At 50.0% G+C, this 19,262-nt stretch overlaps 2 protein-coding genes across 3 annotated transcripts; one reads left to right on the forward strand and one right to left on the reverse strand.

Moving 5' to 3' along the window:
* The first annotated feature begins 1,253 nt into the window (after positions 1-1,253).
* SERPINH1 (serpin family H member 1) lies at positions 1,254-9,081 on the forward strand. 2 transcript variants are annotated; one of them, XM_082482212.1, is made up of 7 exons: positions 1,307-1,330; positions 3,045-3,088; positions 3,533-3,594; positions 4,856-5,469; positions 5,649-5,747; positions 6,162-6,394; positions 6,577-9,081. In XM_082482212.1, the coding sequence occupies exons 4-7, from the start codon at positions 4,887-4,889 to the stop codon at positions 6,877-6,879; spliced, it is 1,218 nt and encodes a 405-aa protein (XP_082338338.1). In that variant the 5' UTR covers positions 1,307-1,330; positions 3,045-3,088; positions 3,533-3,594; positions 4,856-4,886; the 3' UTR covers positions 6,880-9,081. The 2 variants fall into 2 exon arrangements, with proteins under 2 accessions (XP_082338337.1, XP_082338338.1); XM_082482211.1 differs by lacking the exons at positions 3,045-3,088; positions 3,533-3,594 and having other exon boundaries at positions 1,254-1,330.
* Positions 9,082-12,321: 3,240 nt separating this feature from the next.
* On the reverse strand, positions 12,322-18,589 carry RPS3 (ribosomal protein S3). Its single transcript, XM_082487377.1, has 7 exons — positions 18,525-18,589; positions 17,566-17,696; positions 17,221-17,314; positions 15,904-15,998; positions 14,837-15,024; positions 13,407-13,603; positions 12,322-12,393 (listed from the first exon to the last, which is right to left on the reverse strand). Exons 1-6 carry the CDS (start codon positions 18,552-18,554, stop codon positions 13,410-13,412), a joined length of 732 nt encoding a protein of 243 aa, XP_082343503.1. The 5' UTR covers positions 18,555-18,589; the 3' UTR covers positions 12,322-12,393; positions 13,407-13,409.
* Positions 18,590-19,262: the final 673 nt, after the last annotated feature.

The raw sequence follows: 19,262 nt of genomic DNA on the forward strand, positions 1-19,262 counted from the left end.
GGGGATGTATGGGAAGATGCGATGGGTAAGAGGTTCACCGCTCCATCAGCCCAGCTGCTGGGGGAAAGGAGAGGTGGGTGTTAGCGCAGGTGGAGAGATGGATGGAAAACCAGTGTCTGCGGGATACAGCAACACGAGGAAGCTCTCCGCCTGCCTGTAATTTGGCCATCAGGTCCCTGCAGAGCAAATGCAGGTCCTCTTGGGTATCACCGAACGGAGGGACGTTTCAGACAGCAAGACGGCTTGAATCGGGGACAGATCATAGAATCATAGAATGGTTTGGGTTGGAAGGGACCTTAAAGATCATCCAGTTCCACCCCCCTGCCATGGGCAGTGAAACCTCCCACCAGCCCAGGTTGCTCCAAGCCCCATCCAACCTGGCCTTGAACACCTCCAGGGATGGGGCAGCCACAGCTTCTCTGGGCAACCTGCGCCAGGGGCTCACCACCCTCAGAGTGAGAAGTTTCTTCCTGATATCTAATCTAAGTCTTCGCTCTTCCAGTTTGAAGCCATTCCCCTTCACCCTGTCACTCCATGCCCTTGTAAAAAGTCCCTCCCAAGCTCTCCTGGAGCCCCTTTAGGCACTGGAAGGCCGCAATAAGGTCTCCCTGGAGCCTTCTCTTCTCCAGGTTGAACCCCCCCAACTCTCCCAGACTGTCCTCCCAGCAGAGGGGCTCCAGCCCTCCCAGCATCTCTGTGGTCCTCTTCTGGCCCCGCTCCACCAGCTCCACGTCTTTCCTATGTTGATGGTTCCAGAGCTGGAAAACACGTTAAACGGTCGCTGTCTGTGACCGCTCCGCTCGTGGCTGAAGCCCTTTACAACACCCCTGACTTCACAGAGGAGGAAATAAAATAAAAAATAAATAAAAATAAAAAAGAAAAGAAAAAAAAAAAGAAATCACCCGCTTCACGCACTGCCAACCATCCAGCCTCAAGAAATCCTAAGGGGGGGGAAGAGGGGGGCGGGGGAAGGAATGGAAAAAGATGGGCCATAGCCCCGAAACAAAATGCAAAAAGCACCTTTTGGGCTCGGAAGAGGTTCCCGCAGCCCTCCTGCGGGGCCGCGCAGAGCGGCAGAAGGAGGGACGAGGCGTCCCCGTCCCCCCCCCCCCCCCCGCCCCGGACTCCCCCCCCCCCCCCCCTTTAGCAGCAGCAGCAGCAGCAGCGGGGCCGGGCTTGACGAGATCCTCCCCTTCCTCTCCCTCCCCGGGCGTTTTTTGAGAGGGTTTTTTCCCAACTTTCCAGAAGTTTCTCCCCGGCCCCTTATATACCCCCTCCGCCGGACGGCGAGGTGCACAGGGGAACCGAGCAAAGCAGCGCCCCGCCGCAGGTAAAGGGGGGGGGGACCGGGGGGGCGGGGGGGGGGGGGGGACGGACACGGGGGGCAGCCCCGGGCTGGCAGGACCGCTGGGCAGGCAGGGATGTGGCCAAGCTGAGATTGCGGCAGGGTGTTATTTTGGGGTGCTGCCTGCTCCTGCATAGGGCTGGGAAGTCGGGGGAGGGGTATTGGGGGGGGGGGGAGGGGGGAAATGGGGGTGCATGGGGGGAAAGGGGGTAAGTGGGGGAAAGGGGGTGCGTGGGGGGAAAGGGGGTAAGCGGGGGAAATGGGGGTGCGTGGGGGACATGGGGGTCCGTGGGGGGAAAGGGGGTAAGCGGGGGAAAGGGGGTGCATGGGGGAAATTAAGGTGCACGGGGGAAATAGGGTGCATGGGGGGAAATAAGGGTGCTGGGGGGAAATGGGGTGCATGGGGGAAAATAAGGGTGCTGGGGGGAAATTGGGTGCACGGGGGAAATAGGGTGCATGGGGGGAAATAAGGGTGCTGGGGGGAAATGGGGTGCATGGGGGAAAATAAGGGTGCTGGGGGGAAATGGGGTGCACGGGGGAAATAGGGTGCATGGGGGGAAATAAGGGTGCTGGGGGGAAATGGGGTGCATGGGGGAAAATAAGGGTGCTGGGGGGAAATGGGGTGCACGGGGGAAATAGGGTGCATGGGGGGAAATAAGGGTGCTGGGGGGAAATGGGGTGCACGGGAGAAAGTGAATGCATGGGGGAAATGGGGTGTATGGGAGGAAAGGGGGGTGCATGGGGGGGTAGGTTGCATTGAAGCCGGTTGGGATCGGGGCTATATGTAGGGTCCCTTCTGCCCCACAAGCTGGCTCTGGTTTGGGTTGTGGGTTTTTTTTTGGAGAAAAGACATTAAAAGATTTTCTCACCACCACCGCCTCCGGTTCGCAGTGAAGCTGCACCCTGGTTTTGCACCCAGGATAAACTTTCGGGGTGGGGGGTGAAGAAGGAGAAGAAGGGGATGATAAGGGAAGCACCCACTTGGTCCAAGTGGTCCCGGAGCAGCTCTGGCTGGAGAAAGCCTCCAGCCCCTGCTCCTGCCCAGCCTGGGAGCCTGCGGGACCCCGGGCACCAGCCCAGCGCCGGAGGGAAAGCTCTCACCCTTCCACAAAACTGACTAACCCTCTCCTTCTGCCCGCCTTAACGAAGTCTCACGATCCGCTGCTGACATGGAAACGGCCTTTTCCTTACACGCCGCCGTCCCGCGGCTTTGTCTTGGCCACCGGAGAAAAGACAGTCCTCGAAGGGGTGCACACCTCTGGAGGGTGTGCGTGCCTCCGGCTGGCCGTCACGGGTGATGGCACCTCCAAATCCCACCAGGAAAGCGGGTCCCCAGCAGCCCCGAGGAGGTCTGCTGGGATGCCACGTTGGCACGGGGCGTCCCCCTTGTAGGGCCGGGCTGTAGGAACACAGGAGAGGATGCTATCGGCTGCGCACTCCTCCGCCCCCCCTGCGCCGCATTTCCCTCTATTTTCACCCTGGGTTACGAATTCACCAATAATCTCAGCCGTAATCCAATGATGGGCAAAATTTCTCTGTCTCGCCGCCACAGGAATGCGTCACCCGTCACAGCCCGGCCAAATTTCTCGCCAGTCTCTGAAGCAATGAAACTTTTTTTTTTTTTTAAGCTGAGGGTGCGAGGGGCGCGGGCCGCCCGTCGCTCGCGAGAGAACTACTCCGTGTATCTGTTTTCTTTCAGAATGAAAAAGGCAAACGTTGACCTCACTATGAAAGAGTTTCAAGGTATCTTTAGAAATAAAAGGGAAGAAAAAAAAAAAAAAACAAACCAAAAAAAAAAAAAGGAAAGAAAAAGGAAAGAAACCCCCCCCAGATTTTCAATGCTTGCCACCCCCGATGCCGTCTGCACCTTAAAAGTGCGTCGAGGGCAGTTTTGAGCCCGTCGCGCAAGTCTCTGCTCTTCGGTAGCCGGGGATGGCTCTTCCTTTCAACGGAAGGCTTGCTCCCAAAAAGGATTTTAGGATACAAATTGCCTCCCTCTCTTGAGGCTATACGCAATTCCCACTCTGGCAAAAGGTCCCTGGTGCAACTGCGCAGTCTCTTCCCTTCGGGGCTACGTGCGCGTGTTTCCTTCCATATGTAATCCCAGCGGGCTCTTCGCTTCCTGCTCTCTTTGCTTTAACCCTGAAGCTGCCCCGTTGCAGCTCCTTTTCTTGTCTCCGCACGCAGGGAGCGGGCTCCGAGGCTGGCCAGGAGTAGGGTGGGAGAAGACCGAGGAACGCAACTCCCCTGTAAGCCTTGGGCACGATGTAGCCTTGGGCACAATGCAGCTTGTGGAGGGAAAGCTCGCTTTGGGCAGGAAAAGCTCACTTTGGGCGTGAAGGTGGAATTTAAGCCCCGGGGATCCGCCATGGGGAAGGTTTGCTGGGAGCCCGGTGAAGTCAGGAAGGAGGGAAGGTCTGAGGAACAGGAAGAAAGGCGGGATGAGCTCCAAAGAGCTTTGAAACACGGTGTTTAGGACTGGTCAGTCTGCAGATAGTAGCTCAGAGCCCTCGCTGGGGATGGGTGCACCTACGTTGTGATGAGATGAATCTACCTAATGCATGAACGTATCGGGAAGGGGCTCTGGTGGGGGCAAGGAGGGGTCCACCACCTTCCTCCACCCCAGTACCTCCCTGGCAAGGCTGTACAGGCAAAACTAAATCAGACAGAGCTGACCAGACAGCCTTGGATCTTCTCAAGGGGTCCCTCTGACTTCACTTGGTGGAAGCTCATGCGCTCCATCTAGCGTCTAGAAAGCTGAACATTTGGGTACCGAGCTGGGGTCCCCCCGAGAGGACAATCCCTGCCATACGGTGACCACGATAGCCCCTGGATCGATGGGCAGCACTCTGCTACATGGCCCTCGGGCAGCAGAAACATCCCACTTTGAGCTTTTCCTGACCAGGGCAGAGGTTTGACCTGCTACTCCGGGGACAGAAATATCCGTTGTTTCTAATGCCTGACCTCTCCCTTAAATCATTTGCTGTACGGGAACATATAGTAATGTAGTAAATTGCTTTAAAAAGGAAGTTTTTGTTCAAAATGCACGGGCTTTGCATGCCAGAGCGCAGCCGGGATTCTTGAAGATTAATTGTTGCCCATTGTGGACTTGGGATCATTGTACATGAGGACAAGAGGTAACAGGCACAAATTTGAATATGGGAAGTTCCATGTAAACCTGAGGAGAAACTTCTTTGAGGGCAGCAGAGCACTGGCACAGGCTGCCCAGAAAGGTGGGGGAGTCTCCCACTCCGGAGCCATTCCAAACCCGCCTGGATGCCGTCCTGTGCCACTGCTGTAGGTGCCCCTGCTCTGGCAGGGGGTGGGACTGGATGATCTCCAGAGGTCCCTTCCAACTCTGACCATTCTGGGATTCTGTACCCCAAGTGAAGGTTGACACAAGATGTTCTATCACCTGAGCCTAGGAGTGGGTTTCACTGGAAGAGCCCCTGGGGTCTCTGAATGCTTCAGGAAGGGCTTGAATCATGGTGAGCTCTTCTTGCCCAGCAGGTCCTCAGAGGTGTCTGGTGCTGCTGAAACCATGTGGATTATTCCAGTGCTTGCTCTCTGCGGCCTCGCGGCAGCCGTGCCCTCGGAGGACAGGAAGCTGAGCGACAAGGCAACAACACTGGCTGACCGCAGCACAACACTGGCCTTCAACCTCTACCATGCCATGGCAAAAGACAAGAACATGGAGAACATCCTGCTGTCCCCTGTGGTCGTGGCCTCTTCCCTCGGCCTCGTGTCCCTCGGGGGCAAGGCCACAACTGCCTCCCAAGCCAAGGCAGTGCTCAGCGCAGACAAACTGAACGACGACTACGTGCACAGTGGGTTGTCCGAGCTCCTGAATGAGGTCAGCAACAGCACAGCCCGCAACGTCACCTGGAAGATCGGCAACCGCTTGTATGGCCCTGCCTCCATCAACTTCGCCGACGACTTTGTGAAGAACAGCAAGAAACACTACAACTACGAGCACTCCAAGATCAACTTCCGAGACAAGAGGAGTGCCCTGAAATCCATTAACGAGTGGGCAGCCCAGACCACGGATGGGAAACTCCCAGAGGTCACGAAAGACGTTGAGAAAACTGACGGGGCCCTCATTGTCAACGCTATGTTCTTCAAGCGTAAGTTCTACTTTCAATTCTTGGTACAAGTCACCCAAAACCTAGCCTGAGCCAACACATGGCAGCCCACATGGGAAGGGGAACAAATCCCAGGTGCACTGGAGGCATGCTCTTCTTCACTGTGCGCAAAATTACCACCCATTCCCTTCTCTTACAAGCTGAATTTCTCTCTCCTGTAGCTCACTGGGATGAGAAGTTCCACCATAAGATGGTGGACAACCGTGGCTTCATGGTGACCCGTTCCTACACTGTGGGAGTTCCCATGATGCATCGCACAGGTGAGTTGCCAACCTCCTGCCCCACGTCAAGTCCAACGGGAGTTACACTCCCCACTGCTCCGTTACTCAGTTTTCCACCAACTACTTCCAAGATTGTTTTGCCTCACAGGCAAAAACCAAGAGAGAACAAAGCAGGGTGGGCTTGTTCTGCTGATTCCATCTCTCTGTGAGCAGAGATGACCCATGTTTACTACCAGGTGCTCAGCTGTTAGAAATAAATCCTAGCTCATCACACAAACGGGGGCCCGGTTCTGAGTTGTTGCCAACTCCCAATAATGCTGGGCCAGGTCCCAGAACAGCGTTCAGACTGGCTTCCCTTACTGGTTAGGGAAAGTCCAGGGTGAATTCACAAGAAGATTGTGGGTAGCTTTGCCTCTGCTCCACATCTCACCATTTCCTTCTTCTGATCTGAAGGTCTCTACAATTACTACGATGATGAGACAGAGAAGCTGCAGGTGGTAGAGATGCCACTCGCTCACAAGCTCTCCAGCATGATCTTTATCATGCCAAACCACGTGGAGCCTCTGGAGAGGGTTGAGAAACTGCTGAACAGGGAGCAGCTAAAAACCTGGGCTGGCAAGATGAAGAAGAGATCAGTGGCCATCTCGCTGCCTAAAGTCATCCTGGAAGTCAGCCACGATCTTCAGGTAAAGGAGGTCCTTAAAGGAAAACAGTTGGGCTTTCCAGTTCTTTGAGGTGGGAGAGAAGACAGCGGGATGCTGGGTTATCTGTGCCCACCATCCTCCTTCCAGCAGCTAGTCTAACTGTGGCTGGAAAGATTGCACTGTGTCATCTCTGGGAGAGTTGCTAACCTCTTTTCTCCTCCTAGAAACACTTGGCTGATCTGGGCCTGACAGAAGCCATTGACAAAACCAAGGCTGACCTGTCAAAGATCTCTGGCAAGAAAGACCTTTACCTGTCCAACGTCTTCCACGCTGCTGCTCTTGAATGGGACACAGAAGGGAACCCCTACGATGCTGATATCTATGGCCGAGAGGAGATGAGGAACCCCAAGCTCTTCTACGCTGACCACCCCTTCATCTTCATGATCAAGGACAGTAAAACCAACTCCATTCTCTTCATCGGCAGGCTCGTGAGGCCCAAAGGCGACAAGATGCGTGATGAGTTGTAGTTAGTTTGGTTTGTTGTTTTTTTTTTGTTTTTTTTTTTTTTTTTTTTTTTTTCCCAGAGCTTTGGTTTGTGTGTTTTTTTTTTTTAGTGGGGGGATTTCAAAAAAGGGGAAACACTATTTTGTATCCTTCTCGAACTATGGGTGCTATTCAGACCAGGGTGCATTGTGATGAGAAACCAGCATACACTTTACCTCACCCCAAAAATACTTATTGCACAAACCCACCTCCAGAGAGGAACAGGAGAGCCTGGCACAAAGAGGGTCACCAGGAGTGGAAGGGAACTGGCATGCACTATCTCAGCCACCGGCATCCTCAGCTGAGATGTTCAGGCTGATGCCCAGCTCCTCCCGGCGCTAGAGTTTAGCCTCCTGCTGAGTACCTCACTGCTACCATCAGCCCTGCAAAGGCACAAGCCCTCCACCCTTCCATCTCAAACGCTTCTGCGTGTTTAGCTCTGCCACTTTTGTCCCCCTTTGATGCTATGTGGGACCACACCAGAGCTGCTGTGGTCGCTTTGCAGTTGTTTCTTGCTTCTCTCTTCTACCTTCAGTGGTATTCAACAGAGCACCAAGGGCCAGTTCTACAGTCCAGTCCCCTCTACAGGGACTGCCCTGAGAGCTGAGCAGGACCATGACAGCTTTTAAGAACAGAGATTGTATGGGGTTGTGCCCTTCTGTCCTGCCTAACCCTGCTCTGGATGACCGTTAGATGCTTCAACCGCAGAGGTCAGGAGCTCCTTAGCTAGAACACACTGCAAAGCCAAGCGCAGCTTTGCTCAACGCTTCACAGAGAAGTAAAGTGGCTTAAGGGTGTCAGCCCCTAAGGCCAAAGGGAGAGGCCAAAGAGCAGATGTGCTTCTAGAAAGATAAACCTGAGGTCCCTTCAGCACTCTTGCATGCCAAAAATGGCTGTGCTGCACCCCTCTGGGCATCACGAAGGGGGCTCTTGGGCCAACATCTGGAATTAAACATGCTGTCCCAGGCAAACAGAGGAACTCCCCTTCTCTTGGTGCTTCCGCATCAGCATGTAGAGCTGGGAAGGAGACAGTTACCACTGTGAAGGTCCTCCCAGGGCTGGTAGCTATCAGCTCCCAAGGCAGGCTAAGGGACTCCTGTTGGCTTCTCACAGGCAGGGGGATGAGGTTCGCTTCCACTTTCTTGTTGAAATACAAAGCTTTAGGGCTGTCTTTACCTGACTTCCTGATGACCCTTTTCTGAAGGTCCTCTCCTCCGTGATAATTTAGCTCCCTGTTGGCTGACCTGGATAAGGGCATGCTGAAAACCAAACGTATTTATATTTATGTCTGATAATTAGCAAGTTTCACAGCCTGCTCCAGCCTAGACTTGGAGGCTATTCCTATCTTCTTCTCTTTCAGGGATATCTTCGGGTTAATACTATTTAAAGTAACTAATACGATCCCACGAGCACTGAAGCATGTGTCAGGTCAGCCTTGCTACGCACTGAGAGACATCATAAAGCAAGTAATGACAAGATTATTGACACGAGAGAAATCTGTGCATCACAATCTAGGTGCCAGTTATCTGGAACCAGTAAGGACAGTGACTGCATAGCTCTTTGTTTTCATTTCCCTGCCGACGTGCTTACTGTCAGGTTGCTACGTAGAAGCCCAATACTGCATTTTCTCAGACCATACACAGGACTATTTCCACTTATTTATTAAGTTAAAACTACAAAATTTCTTATTAGGCAGTTCTTACAGCCAAAAATACAGCAGCTCACACCCCCCCAAGTTTGACCCGACCATGCCTTCACCAGGTTTGCAAGGTTACACAATTGGAGAAAAGCTCATCTGCCCTAATTCCTATCCAAGCCAGCCGGAATGGGAGATTCTTGTCCTTAAGCCTCTTCCCAGATCATATTCCCAGGTGCTTTTCCCCACTGCGTTGGGAGGTAGGAGGCAATCCACAAGGACGTACCCGAACGCACAGGAAGCCTAAAAAGCCCAGTGTGTATGCTAGGCACTACCCGGGGAATCGGCGCGCTGAAAACCCACACGCTGTCGCACGTTATGGAGGATGGGAGGGGTGGGGGGGGTGGGTAAGGCAAGAACACACTGTGGGATATTGTGAATAATTTGCATCATGTGGATGCAGGCGTCTGATGGCTTTTATTTGTCTGTTCTTCTACCACACAGTGACAGTTGTATAATTTTGCAATAAAATTTTTTTTTTTTCAATGAACCTCCAGCAGCCACAGTCCCTTGCAGGGTTTGGGTGGAGGCAAAATGCTCTTAAAAACGCTCAGAGAGGTTCCTCGCCATCCTTAAATCTAATACACCTTTCTTAACTTGGCAATTATGGACAAAAATTACACTTAATACACAACAGATGAATTATGCTGATAAATCCTTCAAGGGAGGGTGCCAGGGGGGATGGGAACAGTCTTTTTCCAGTGGTGCCCACTGACAGGGCAAGAGGGAACGGGCACAAACTTGACCATAGAAAGTTCCACCTTAACATGAGGAGGAACTTCTTTCCTGTGCGGGCGGCAGAGCACTGGCACAGCTGCCCAGAGAGGTGGGGGAGTCTCCCACTCTGGAGCCGTTCCAAACCCACCTGGACATGTCCTGTGCCACTGCTGTAGGTGCCCCTGCTCTGGCAGGGGGTGGGACTGGGGGAGCTCCAGAGGTCCCTTCCAACCCTGACCAGTCTGGGATTCTGTAATTCCCAAGACATGGCCATCATGGGAAAGGAACACTATTAGCAGGTCAGCTTTTCACTTAACTTTTAAATTTTTCTCCTGAAACGGCAAGTATCCAACATCTTTAATGCTTCACAGGTAAAGGACCTACAGCCCTGCTCTGCCATTTAAGAGCAGCAAATGGCTATTAAAATACGGCAGCACAGGAATAAAAAGCGAGCTGTTAGCCACAGGGACCACCCTTCCTCACCCTACAATCCAAAGCTTCTCCAGCTGGGATCCGATCGAGGGAAACAGGAGGCAAAAGAACTGCAAGAGCCTGCATCGTCGCTGTGGCCACACATCTAAACATGCCTTCCACAGCTGGAAAATCCAGCAGCCTCAGACCCTGGTGGCCCCGTGTCCCTGCTGTCCATTCAAGCATGCAACCTTCTGCCACTCAGTCACAGGCAAAGCTAAAGCCACAGACAGCTCCCCTTTTCCCTGTGCCAAAACAACACACGCCTGGGACAGGCAGGCACATGCTTCCCCGTGGAGCTCCTCATGGACTGAGAAAGCACCAGGTGGCTGCCATATCGGTCTTTCACTGCACAAAATTACAGAAGCCATCTCCAGCACCAACCGTAGCAGCCCAGGAACACCACCAACCTGGAATAGCAATATCGCAAGGAAGTTGAAAGCTTTCCAGAGCTCCTCCTATCCCCAGCTCATCCTGCAAGCAGCTTTTAATACTCCTGTTTTTCATCCCAGGGAAAACAGCAGCCTCAGGACTCGGGGAACTTAATGAGTCCCCTACCTCTCCTTTAGCAGCCTCAAACAGCTGGTGGTGGTGGCATACTCCAACCAATGCACACTAGAAAGGTATTCAGTTCACACACACAAACCTTGACCATTATGGGATAATCCTTGACGTTGTCCTCAACTTCTCACAACACAAAGGACCTAGCAAGAGAGGTACCAGCAGCACCCACTACTCGCGCATCTCAATCTTACAACTGACCAAACATCTCTCGATTCCACCAGTGATGAGCACTATGAGATTAGGAGGCCAACGGACCAGGTTGAAGGGCTTTAAACCAGAAGGAAACTGAGCAATCTCCAGGAAAGCCAGCCCTCACTGGAGGACTGCAGGAGAAATTTCTAGCTGATCCGTCGTCTAGCACATTGGGGTAAGAATCCAGACACAACAGGCAAGGCCTTGCACTGTGTGTCACTCTCCTATTGCTCCAGGCCTTCCAGCTTTCACACATTTCCTGCTCCTATGAAGTGAAAAAGCCAGTCTGTCACCTTTTTTTTCTTCTTTGCAGTTTTTTTTTTTTTTTTACAAATTCAAATTCATATTTAAAAAAAAAAAGTTGGTATTACTTCCTCTAACACTTAACACGTAGTAACTTTTTAAAGCTTTCCACTGAAAGATGTGCACAGAAACTTGAAATCAGACTTGTTCTCTGCCACCCTGAGAAAGCACATCTGCCTCCGACAGCCTTAATCAGCTCCTCAGCCATCACCCTGCCAGGACGTGTTTCCAGGAGGGCTGCCAGAGGAACTGGGAACAGGAAAGCTGAGGCTCACACATCCATACACACTGCCAGACAGGCCAGTTCCTGACACTGTCAGTTTGAAATTCCAGTTTGTGCCTAGCTCCTGCAGAAAAGCCTTCTGAAAATGAAGATCTGGATGTAAAATTTATTCCTAAGCAATGAATTTTGCAGATTTGTACAATTTTTGTTAATGTAACAAACAGGTTCTGAACTTCTCAAAGTCTGAACAAAACAAAGCCTTGATCCTGCACACAACATGATCTCTTATGATATGTAACAGTCTCTTTCCTATTACTGCACCGGACTTTGAAAACGACACTGGAAAAGGAGCTGACAGAACAAAAATCTCCACGTGAAAATTGATCAAATGTTCAGTCTCGCTGCTTCAGCTACAGGGCTTTAGCTTCACCACAGCAGACAACTGCATCAAAAGTAATTCATACACAGCAGTGGAAGAGCAGTGAAAACACATCCCTTCCTACAGACTATGCATTTCAATAGCATTAACTAGCCTTGCATCTATTATCAACCTCAGGCTCTACCTGTGTTATCCTACAGCTAATTAAAGCCTGTTATTACTACAGTGACAAATTAACAGACTGTCTACTCAAGCCTCAAAGGAAGACAAGTTTTCCCCCTATCACTTATCAATCTCAAAGCTTAAGACAGAAAGTTTGACATCCAGAGCGTACACTTCTCCCCTCCCCCCAACTACTGTGTATATTAAACCCACAAGTTTGCCTCACCCCATATCTCCACCAACTAAGGTTATCTGACCCTAACAGGAACTATAACATTCCTATACAGTCTACAGCCCTGAAAGTCACCTAGTAAACGTCTCTTCAGTGACAGGGGAAACAGAGGCGAAAAAAAGCATTCAGCAAAATATAGTAATACTTCAGTTGAAGCCGGGAAGGTATAAACTACTGCAACTGCTTTGGACGCTGCTAAAAACACTCCCCCTTCTGGAAACCTCGGAGAAAGCAACTGGCATGTAAGTGAAGACTACTACTCCTGTTCATGGAGTGTCGTTCATGACCCCCTAAATATCAGATTGTTGCTCCAGCTCTACCCAGCAATCAGCTTTGTTTCTCCACTTTGTTTAGATCAGGATGTGGTAAGTTCACTGCAAGAGTGAACTTACAAGCTGGAAGAAATGCAACAGAATTTCTTCCATACCAAAGGTGGGGGCAATGCTCTCCTGGAATTCATCTTGCAAAAAAAAAGCACCTCCACAAACACTGTCTTTTGTGATTTTATTAAGAGATGTTTTCAGGGACAGTCAGCTTCTGGTTGCAGATGTTACAAACCCTACAACAAAAAAAACAACAAAATACCGAGTGAGATGGTGGCAAATAATTTCCCATAACCATTCTCCTACCCAAAATGCTGAACAAACAGGCTTCAAGAGTTCAAATTAAACAGCATCTCTCACTTCTTGCATTTTAGCCAGTGATCCCCCTTTTCCCCACAGGAGCAGATCTTGGTAGATTGCCTTGTTTCACTGTTGCCCTGCAAGCTCCCTGAACTCCCCCTGTTCACACAAGGCCAGCTTCAGACAGAGAACAACGCAGCCTGGCTTTCACTAGCAGCTAAGGAAGTCTCCTGGAAGAGGCCTTAGGCCCTGTGCCTTCTGCTGCTCTAATCAGAGAAAGTAAGAAAAAGAAAAAAAAAAAAAAAAAACCACACACCACACTTTTAAAAGCCACAAGTTGCACATTTTCACTGGGAACAATCCAGAGCAGGTCTCAGACAATTTCAAGCTATCAATTTCTGTCTTACAAGTTACTCATTCGGGGAGACAGGATTTCAAACCATGACTATTTACTTATGAAACTAGCCTACACATTGTGCTCAACACTACTGGCTTCTAAGTCTATCCCAAACTGAATGCCATGGGGGGTGGTATATGAGGAATATATCACCTTTGCTGTCAACTGCACAGTGGTCGCAGGTGGTAAAATGTGAAAACATCCAAGGTAATGAACCCTTCTCAGACAAATGCCTCAAAGTCACTCAAACTGTAACCCAAGGTCCCCAGATCCATGCTGTAGGACACAACACGATACAAGGCACTTGGACATGGATATTTCCTTTCAGACTCGTCATCTCATCTTCACTGAAGGGTGTGCATAACTGGTTCACAGCGCGCCTTACACCATGCCCCCTTCATCCTGGGCAATATGCTAAACCCAACCCAGCTCATCAATGCACCCGGTACAACGCAGCAGCTTTTCTTCCCAGTACCCCAGCTACCTGACAGCTTTTTGGGTGACGGGACACCTTTTCCACACAAATCCCTGCCACCGCTCGCAGGCACGTACCTCTCAGGCAGTGGGAACCGGCTGAGGCATGGCTGGCTGTTCTGGTTTGCCACCTTTCTGCTCTGAAATGGGGGTGGTGGGCAAGATCTCTTCTTTGGGTTCCACAATGCTGACGTGGTCTGGCAGAGGCTTTTTGGGGCCAATCTTTCCACTTGGGTCCCAGGGCAACATAATCTTTACTTTGATCCCCAGTACTCCTGCGAAGAGTGACAGAAAAACACAGACATGCTCCTTTGACACAAAATATCAAGCACACATTCCACAGGGACAAGCCGCAAGGTTACAAAATACACTATCTGCAGCAAAAACATCTCCCAACAACACTGAAGATGCAACCTGATTAACAGAAACATGCTATAGCTTAAAAATCTAGTTTACTGTGATTTTACATCAATGTGTTTACCTTTATCCAATTCACCGCCTTTGCTAACTGCAGCCTGGGACTACGATGAAAATGTGCTACATCATTAAGTCATGCTAACACTCATTTTAAACCCTGCCTTTCCTGCGATAACTCAGCTTGCTCTCCTAGGAAACTGCACTTTTTTTTTTTTTTTGCATCCCTTCTCAGACAAATGCCTCTAATCATCCAATGAGTAGGACATCCTGCTCAAGGCAGCCCTAGCACAGCACCACAGAACATGGCACTGAACAGGCTGCAATGACACAAGGACATCCCTTCTGACTCGTCATCGTATCATCACCGAAGGGAAGGTGGAAATAGCTTTGTCTACACCAGTATCCCTACATCAGTGTTCTGCAATTAAGTAACCCAAAGCCAATTAAGATGCAGAAGTCATCTGCGTTTTACCAGAGGAGAGGACAAGCGTAAGCAGGCTTGGCTGGTTTAGCTGGGAAGACTTGACAGAGCACAGCAATGGGGGAAAACTGTCTTGACACTTGCTTTTTCGTAGGTCTTGTGGTACCTGTGCTCTGTCTGCCCACTCCCTGGGAGCCAAGAAAGCCAGAATCTAAACTGTCAATAATCAATATGCGTTTGATTTGTAAGTTGTCTTGCTACCAGCCCCAAAGGCCATAGGACACAAATCAGTATCTGGAAAAGCACATGACCTGGGACGACCACATACAATTCTGCTGAAGGCCTCTTCTCCATTCCCCATTCACATAACAAAAATGCAAATAATATTCTACTTCAGATGTAACATGCAAACTCCACTAGTGAGAGCTTAGTTGCAAAAGCCCAAGAAAATAACAGATTTTCAGAGTCAGAACAACTAGTAGTAGCACAACTGAACCACTCTGCAAGATCAGTGGTGCATCAAAATCATGTGAGTTACCACCGCACAGGTGACAGAGGGAAACCTCCAACCTACAGGCACAGGACCCCAGGAGTTGAGATCTTCTGGCTCCAAAGCACTGATAGAAAAAACCAACAGAGCTGCAAAGGGATCTGTATCCCAGCCACTCACCCTGCCGGAGAAGGACGTGACGCACAGCTGTGTCGACGTAGTAATTCACTGGGTCTCCACTGTGGATCATCAAGCCATCCACAAACTTCATGGACTTGGCACGCTGACCTCTGAGTTTGCCGGACACAACCACCTCACAACCCTTGGCACCACTCTCCATGATGAAGCGGAGGACACCATAGCAGGCTCTGCGGGGAAAGAGCAGCGACAGCCACAGCGTTACTCCCACTCTGACAAATCCACATGGCTCCATGGAGGCATTTTACACTCATTTCAAGCGCAAGCAATGAAATTTCAACCTTTGTTTGTAAAAAGCCTTCTGAACACGCACCCGTGCAACCAAAGTTCTGTCAATACTATACAACGTAGCAAAAATCTTCACACCATTTTAGCACTGTTAAACCCAGCCTGACAAACTTCTTGTGACTTATGGGCCTTGTAAGATTATGGAAACAGTGACAAATACACACTCTTTGTAACACAAAAGCAGTTTCACAGTTGAATGTGGCCAACACACCCACATCAGGACTGCAGCTCCTCATCCCTTCTCAGACAAATGCCTCTAAATCATTCAATGATGACAGGACGCTCCTGCTGAAGAACCGCACGCAGCATCACAGAACATGACACTGCGGAGGTACCGCAACAAGAGCCACCCACTTCTGACTCGTCATCTTATCATCACCGAAGGGATCTGAGAAGGCCACTGTCACCTGAACTACAATTCACCCAGAAGGCTTGAAATTGTGTTTCACTCTTCCACCCATATATTCACAAAAAAATAAATGCATGATTTATGCAGACCAGTCAGACAACTTGTAATCTGATCTACTCTAAGATTTCAACTTTTATATCTGAAATACATTTTCCAAGTATTACTATCAAAAGTACCTGTGTACTAAACAAAAAGCTTCTATACGGCAGAATTATCAAAAATATGAACTGCTCTCCCCAAGTGCATTACTAGGTTAAATTTTCAAACTAAAGACAAGTCCGTGGTTTTTTGAAAAGGTATTTGAATCCCACATTTCCTCACTGTGCCATCACATTCAACTTGCTCTACTCACCGACGCACTGCTAAACCTCCCAGAAGCTTGTACCGCAGGGACTCTGCCTGAGCGATTGCACACAGACCTCTCGTGGCCACCTTCTCGGCATAGAGCTACAAAGGAAAAGAAGTAAACTCAGAAACAGGGCTGTATTTCAACATACTATTAATTTAACAGAACACAGGGGCTTCATACTACTCTACACCCGATCCTGTACACCCAGTTTAGTCAGTCCTTCCACATTTTCATGCAGAAGCATTATCTTCAGACACTACACTCCCTTAACTCCTTTAGAGCATGTCTCCTACTCCTGGCAGAACTGAGTCACACTAATGATGCTCCACTGAAAGTCAGGAAACTATTAAAACATCCATGGTGCAGTCTCGAAGAGCTGCTTGAAACAGCCCCAAAACATTAAGTATCACTTGAGTGAGGTATCCAGACAATCACAAGAACATCTCCTGAGATGCAGTTTTTACAACACATCAGTTATGTATGTCTGCTTAAGCATTAAAATCAAACCTAAGAAAAGGTTTGAGTTTTGAAAGCTGGGAGAGCAAGGTGCATTCAGTCCAACACCTCCAAGAGACCAAAGTCCAATAATTCAGAAGATGCAGAAACTCAAAATCATACACATAATATTCTTAGAGATGACAAATCATCATGTGCTCTGTGAGGGTTTATGCCATTCAGTATGTTTAAGCATTTGCTGGAGATAATCAGCAATCTTCACTGGATAATGTGATCCAGCAGCACTGGCTGAGCAGGAGTAACTGTGAGCACCATCCCAGACCACACATTCCCCCCCACCTCTAATTTGTTTTAGAGGAGAGTACTAGTATGGGCACCAGATTTCAGACATTAAAAGACTGGAAATTACTGGTGTATCACTCTACTGCCGATTTCACTACAGTATCACACTCAAAAATCTTAAAAATCCTTCTGCACCAAAACAGTTTCTTTACAAGGACAGAAGCAGTATGAATTCAGTAAGGGTAATGCTAACACACGAACACCAAACATTATTATGCTGTCAGACTGCTTCTCACCTCAATATTGGGAAAGCAACATTCTCCATAAATATTTACACATTAAAAGAATTTTATCTGTATTCTCCTTGTTGGAAAATCGGAGAAAACCAGCCAAAGTGACAGCACTTGAACTACCACAAACAGCAAAGCATTTTGTATTTCAGTGAAAGAGTGTTTTTTGAGAACAGGTAAAACATGCCCCAAGTTATCTTCAAGTCAAACCACCTTTCAGCTGACACCATCCAGACAGTGCACAAAGCTAACTGCACAACCTGTTTGCTACTGTTTCAAAAGACAGTTTTACCTCAACACTTCCCTCAGGGAAGCCAAACCTCTTCTGCACGACAGCGGTCAGCTCCCGGATGCGGCGTCCCTTCTCGCCCAGGACATTCTGGGTTCTGGAAAAAAAGGTACAGTACGACTGAGAAAAGTGTCTCCAGGTCTGAGCCTGTAACCACCCCAAAAAGCTTCCAGACTAAGTATCTAGCTTAGTTCAGCAGTTGTACCACTGGTGCGTCACTAAAAATCACTTCAGGATCTCTTTATCAAGTAGCTTCCTGTAATATTTACCATTTTAAGCTTCAGCCTGCAGCAGCATCCCTTACAACCTTGCACAGTACCTGAAAATCAACAGCAGCATCTCAGTTACCTGGTGGCAAGTATGATAATCTCAGTCCTGGTTGGAGTGACCCGGACTTCTACTCCAGAGTACCCATCTTCAGCCAGTTCACGAGTCAGAAACTCATTCAGCTCAGCTTTGAAGATACCGTCAGCAACAAACTGAAAAATAAACGGGACCAAGTCAAGCTCTGTTTAAGTGCTCAGCCCAAATGCAAGATTTTCGCATTCTGAGTTTGGGTGCAATTCATCCCTGGAACCATCCTGCAGACTGGCACACTCTCCCCCAACGCAGAGGAAGCAGCAGTGGGGGGAAATCAAAGCATCTCCCTTTAAGTTCCCAGTGACAATTCCTTTCTAGCAGGAGCGTACACCACTGCCTGATCTACACCCTGCTACAGCCACACTTCATGCCGAAATCATAGCTCGTGGTGATACTTTGATTCGGTATCAATTTACGTAAAATAATTAGAAGGAGCACTTCCTTTTACCAGCCCCACAGGGGCCTGCTGCTAGGGCTCCCACCTCCACAGTGGTCAGGCCTCAAGCTTCCCTCCCTCTCCAAGACAGCACCCTCCCGGCCTCACTGACCTACAGAAATAGGGACTCGCTAAACCCAAACTCTCTCCACTTAAAAAAAAAAAAGGAAAAAAACAAGCAAGTTCATCCGCTTCCAGCACCTCTCCGCTCCCCTCAGCGCAACTCCAGCCTCTCTCCCCTGTGCAAACCCCATGAAAGGGCTGTGTGGGGAATCACAGCTCCCCCCCCATCCCAGGGCCCTCACAGGGCCCCCCTCGCACTCTCTCACCCCGGCCTCCCGCCGCCATGTTCCCCGCCGAGCCGTCGAGCCCCATCCGCCGCCATCCTCCCGCATCCGCCGCCATCCCCTCGCCGGCGGCCCGCTCCGACGAGGCCCGGGACCGCCTCCGGCGCGACTCCGCCGATATGGAGGCGCCCCGCGGCCGCAGCGGATCGGGCCGCCGCCCTCACCTTGCGCTTCTTGGATATCTGCACCGCCATCTTGAGCCGCGCCGCCCGGCGGAAAGGAGGGAGCGCGCCCCGGAGGGAGGGCTATATCCGCCTTCCGCCGCTTCCCATTGGGTGGCGGAGTCACGTGGGCCGGCGGGCGGGGGCCGATGGGAAATGTAGTCCTTTCCGGCGCGCTGGCGCGCCGCCATGTTGGGGGGTTTAACCCTTGCGCTGCCGGTGGGGTTTTTTTCCCGCCCAGCCAGGCTGCTGTGAACGCCCTCAGTCGGCATTAAAAGGGCTGAAAAGATGGTGTAAACGGGCACAGGAGTTGGCAATAAGATAATTCACCCCGATTTGCTACGTGGTAGGCCTGCTGTGGTGGTAAAGAGGCCTTTCCCTCAGATCACCCGGGGTGTGAGGGGAGCAGAACTCGAGGGCCCGTGGGAGGTGAGGGAATCTGCAGAGCCCTCTCCTAACGGGCTGCTTCTGTAATTTTAACTTTTTTTTTTTTTTTTTTTAAGGCAGTCACAGACGAAGGCAATGCCCATCAGGAAAAAGGTGTGAAAATCACAGACGGGCTATTTGGTTATTTCCAGGGAAACATCAGGAGCCTTTGCTGCCAGAGGATGCTGCACTGTTATCCCGTAATTTGCTGTTTAATGTAAATTTTAACAATAGCTATTAACAGTTAACTGTAAATATGGATGATAGCTAACTGTAAACTTAAAACTATTGCAGGTCTTTCCTACTGTGTCTGCA

Source organism: Vanellus vanellus (genome assembly GCF_965231255.1).
Source record: "Vanellus vanellus genome assembly, chromosome: 1".
Lineage (NCBI taxonomy): Eukaryota > Metazoa > Chordata > Aves > Charadriiformes > Charadriidae > Vanellus > Vanellus vanellus.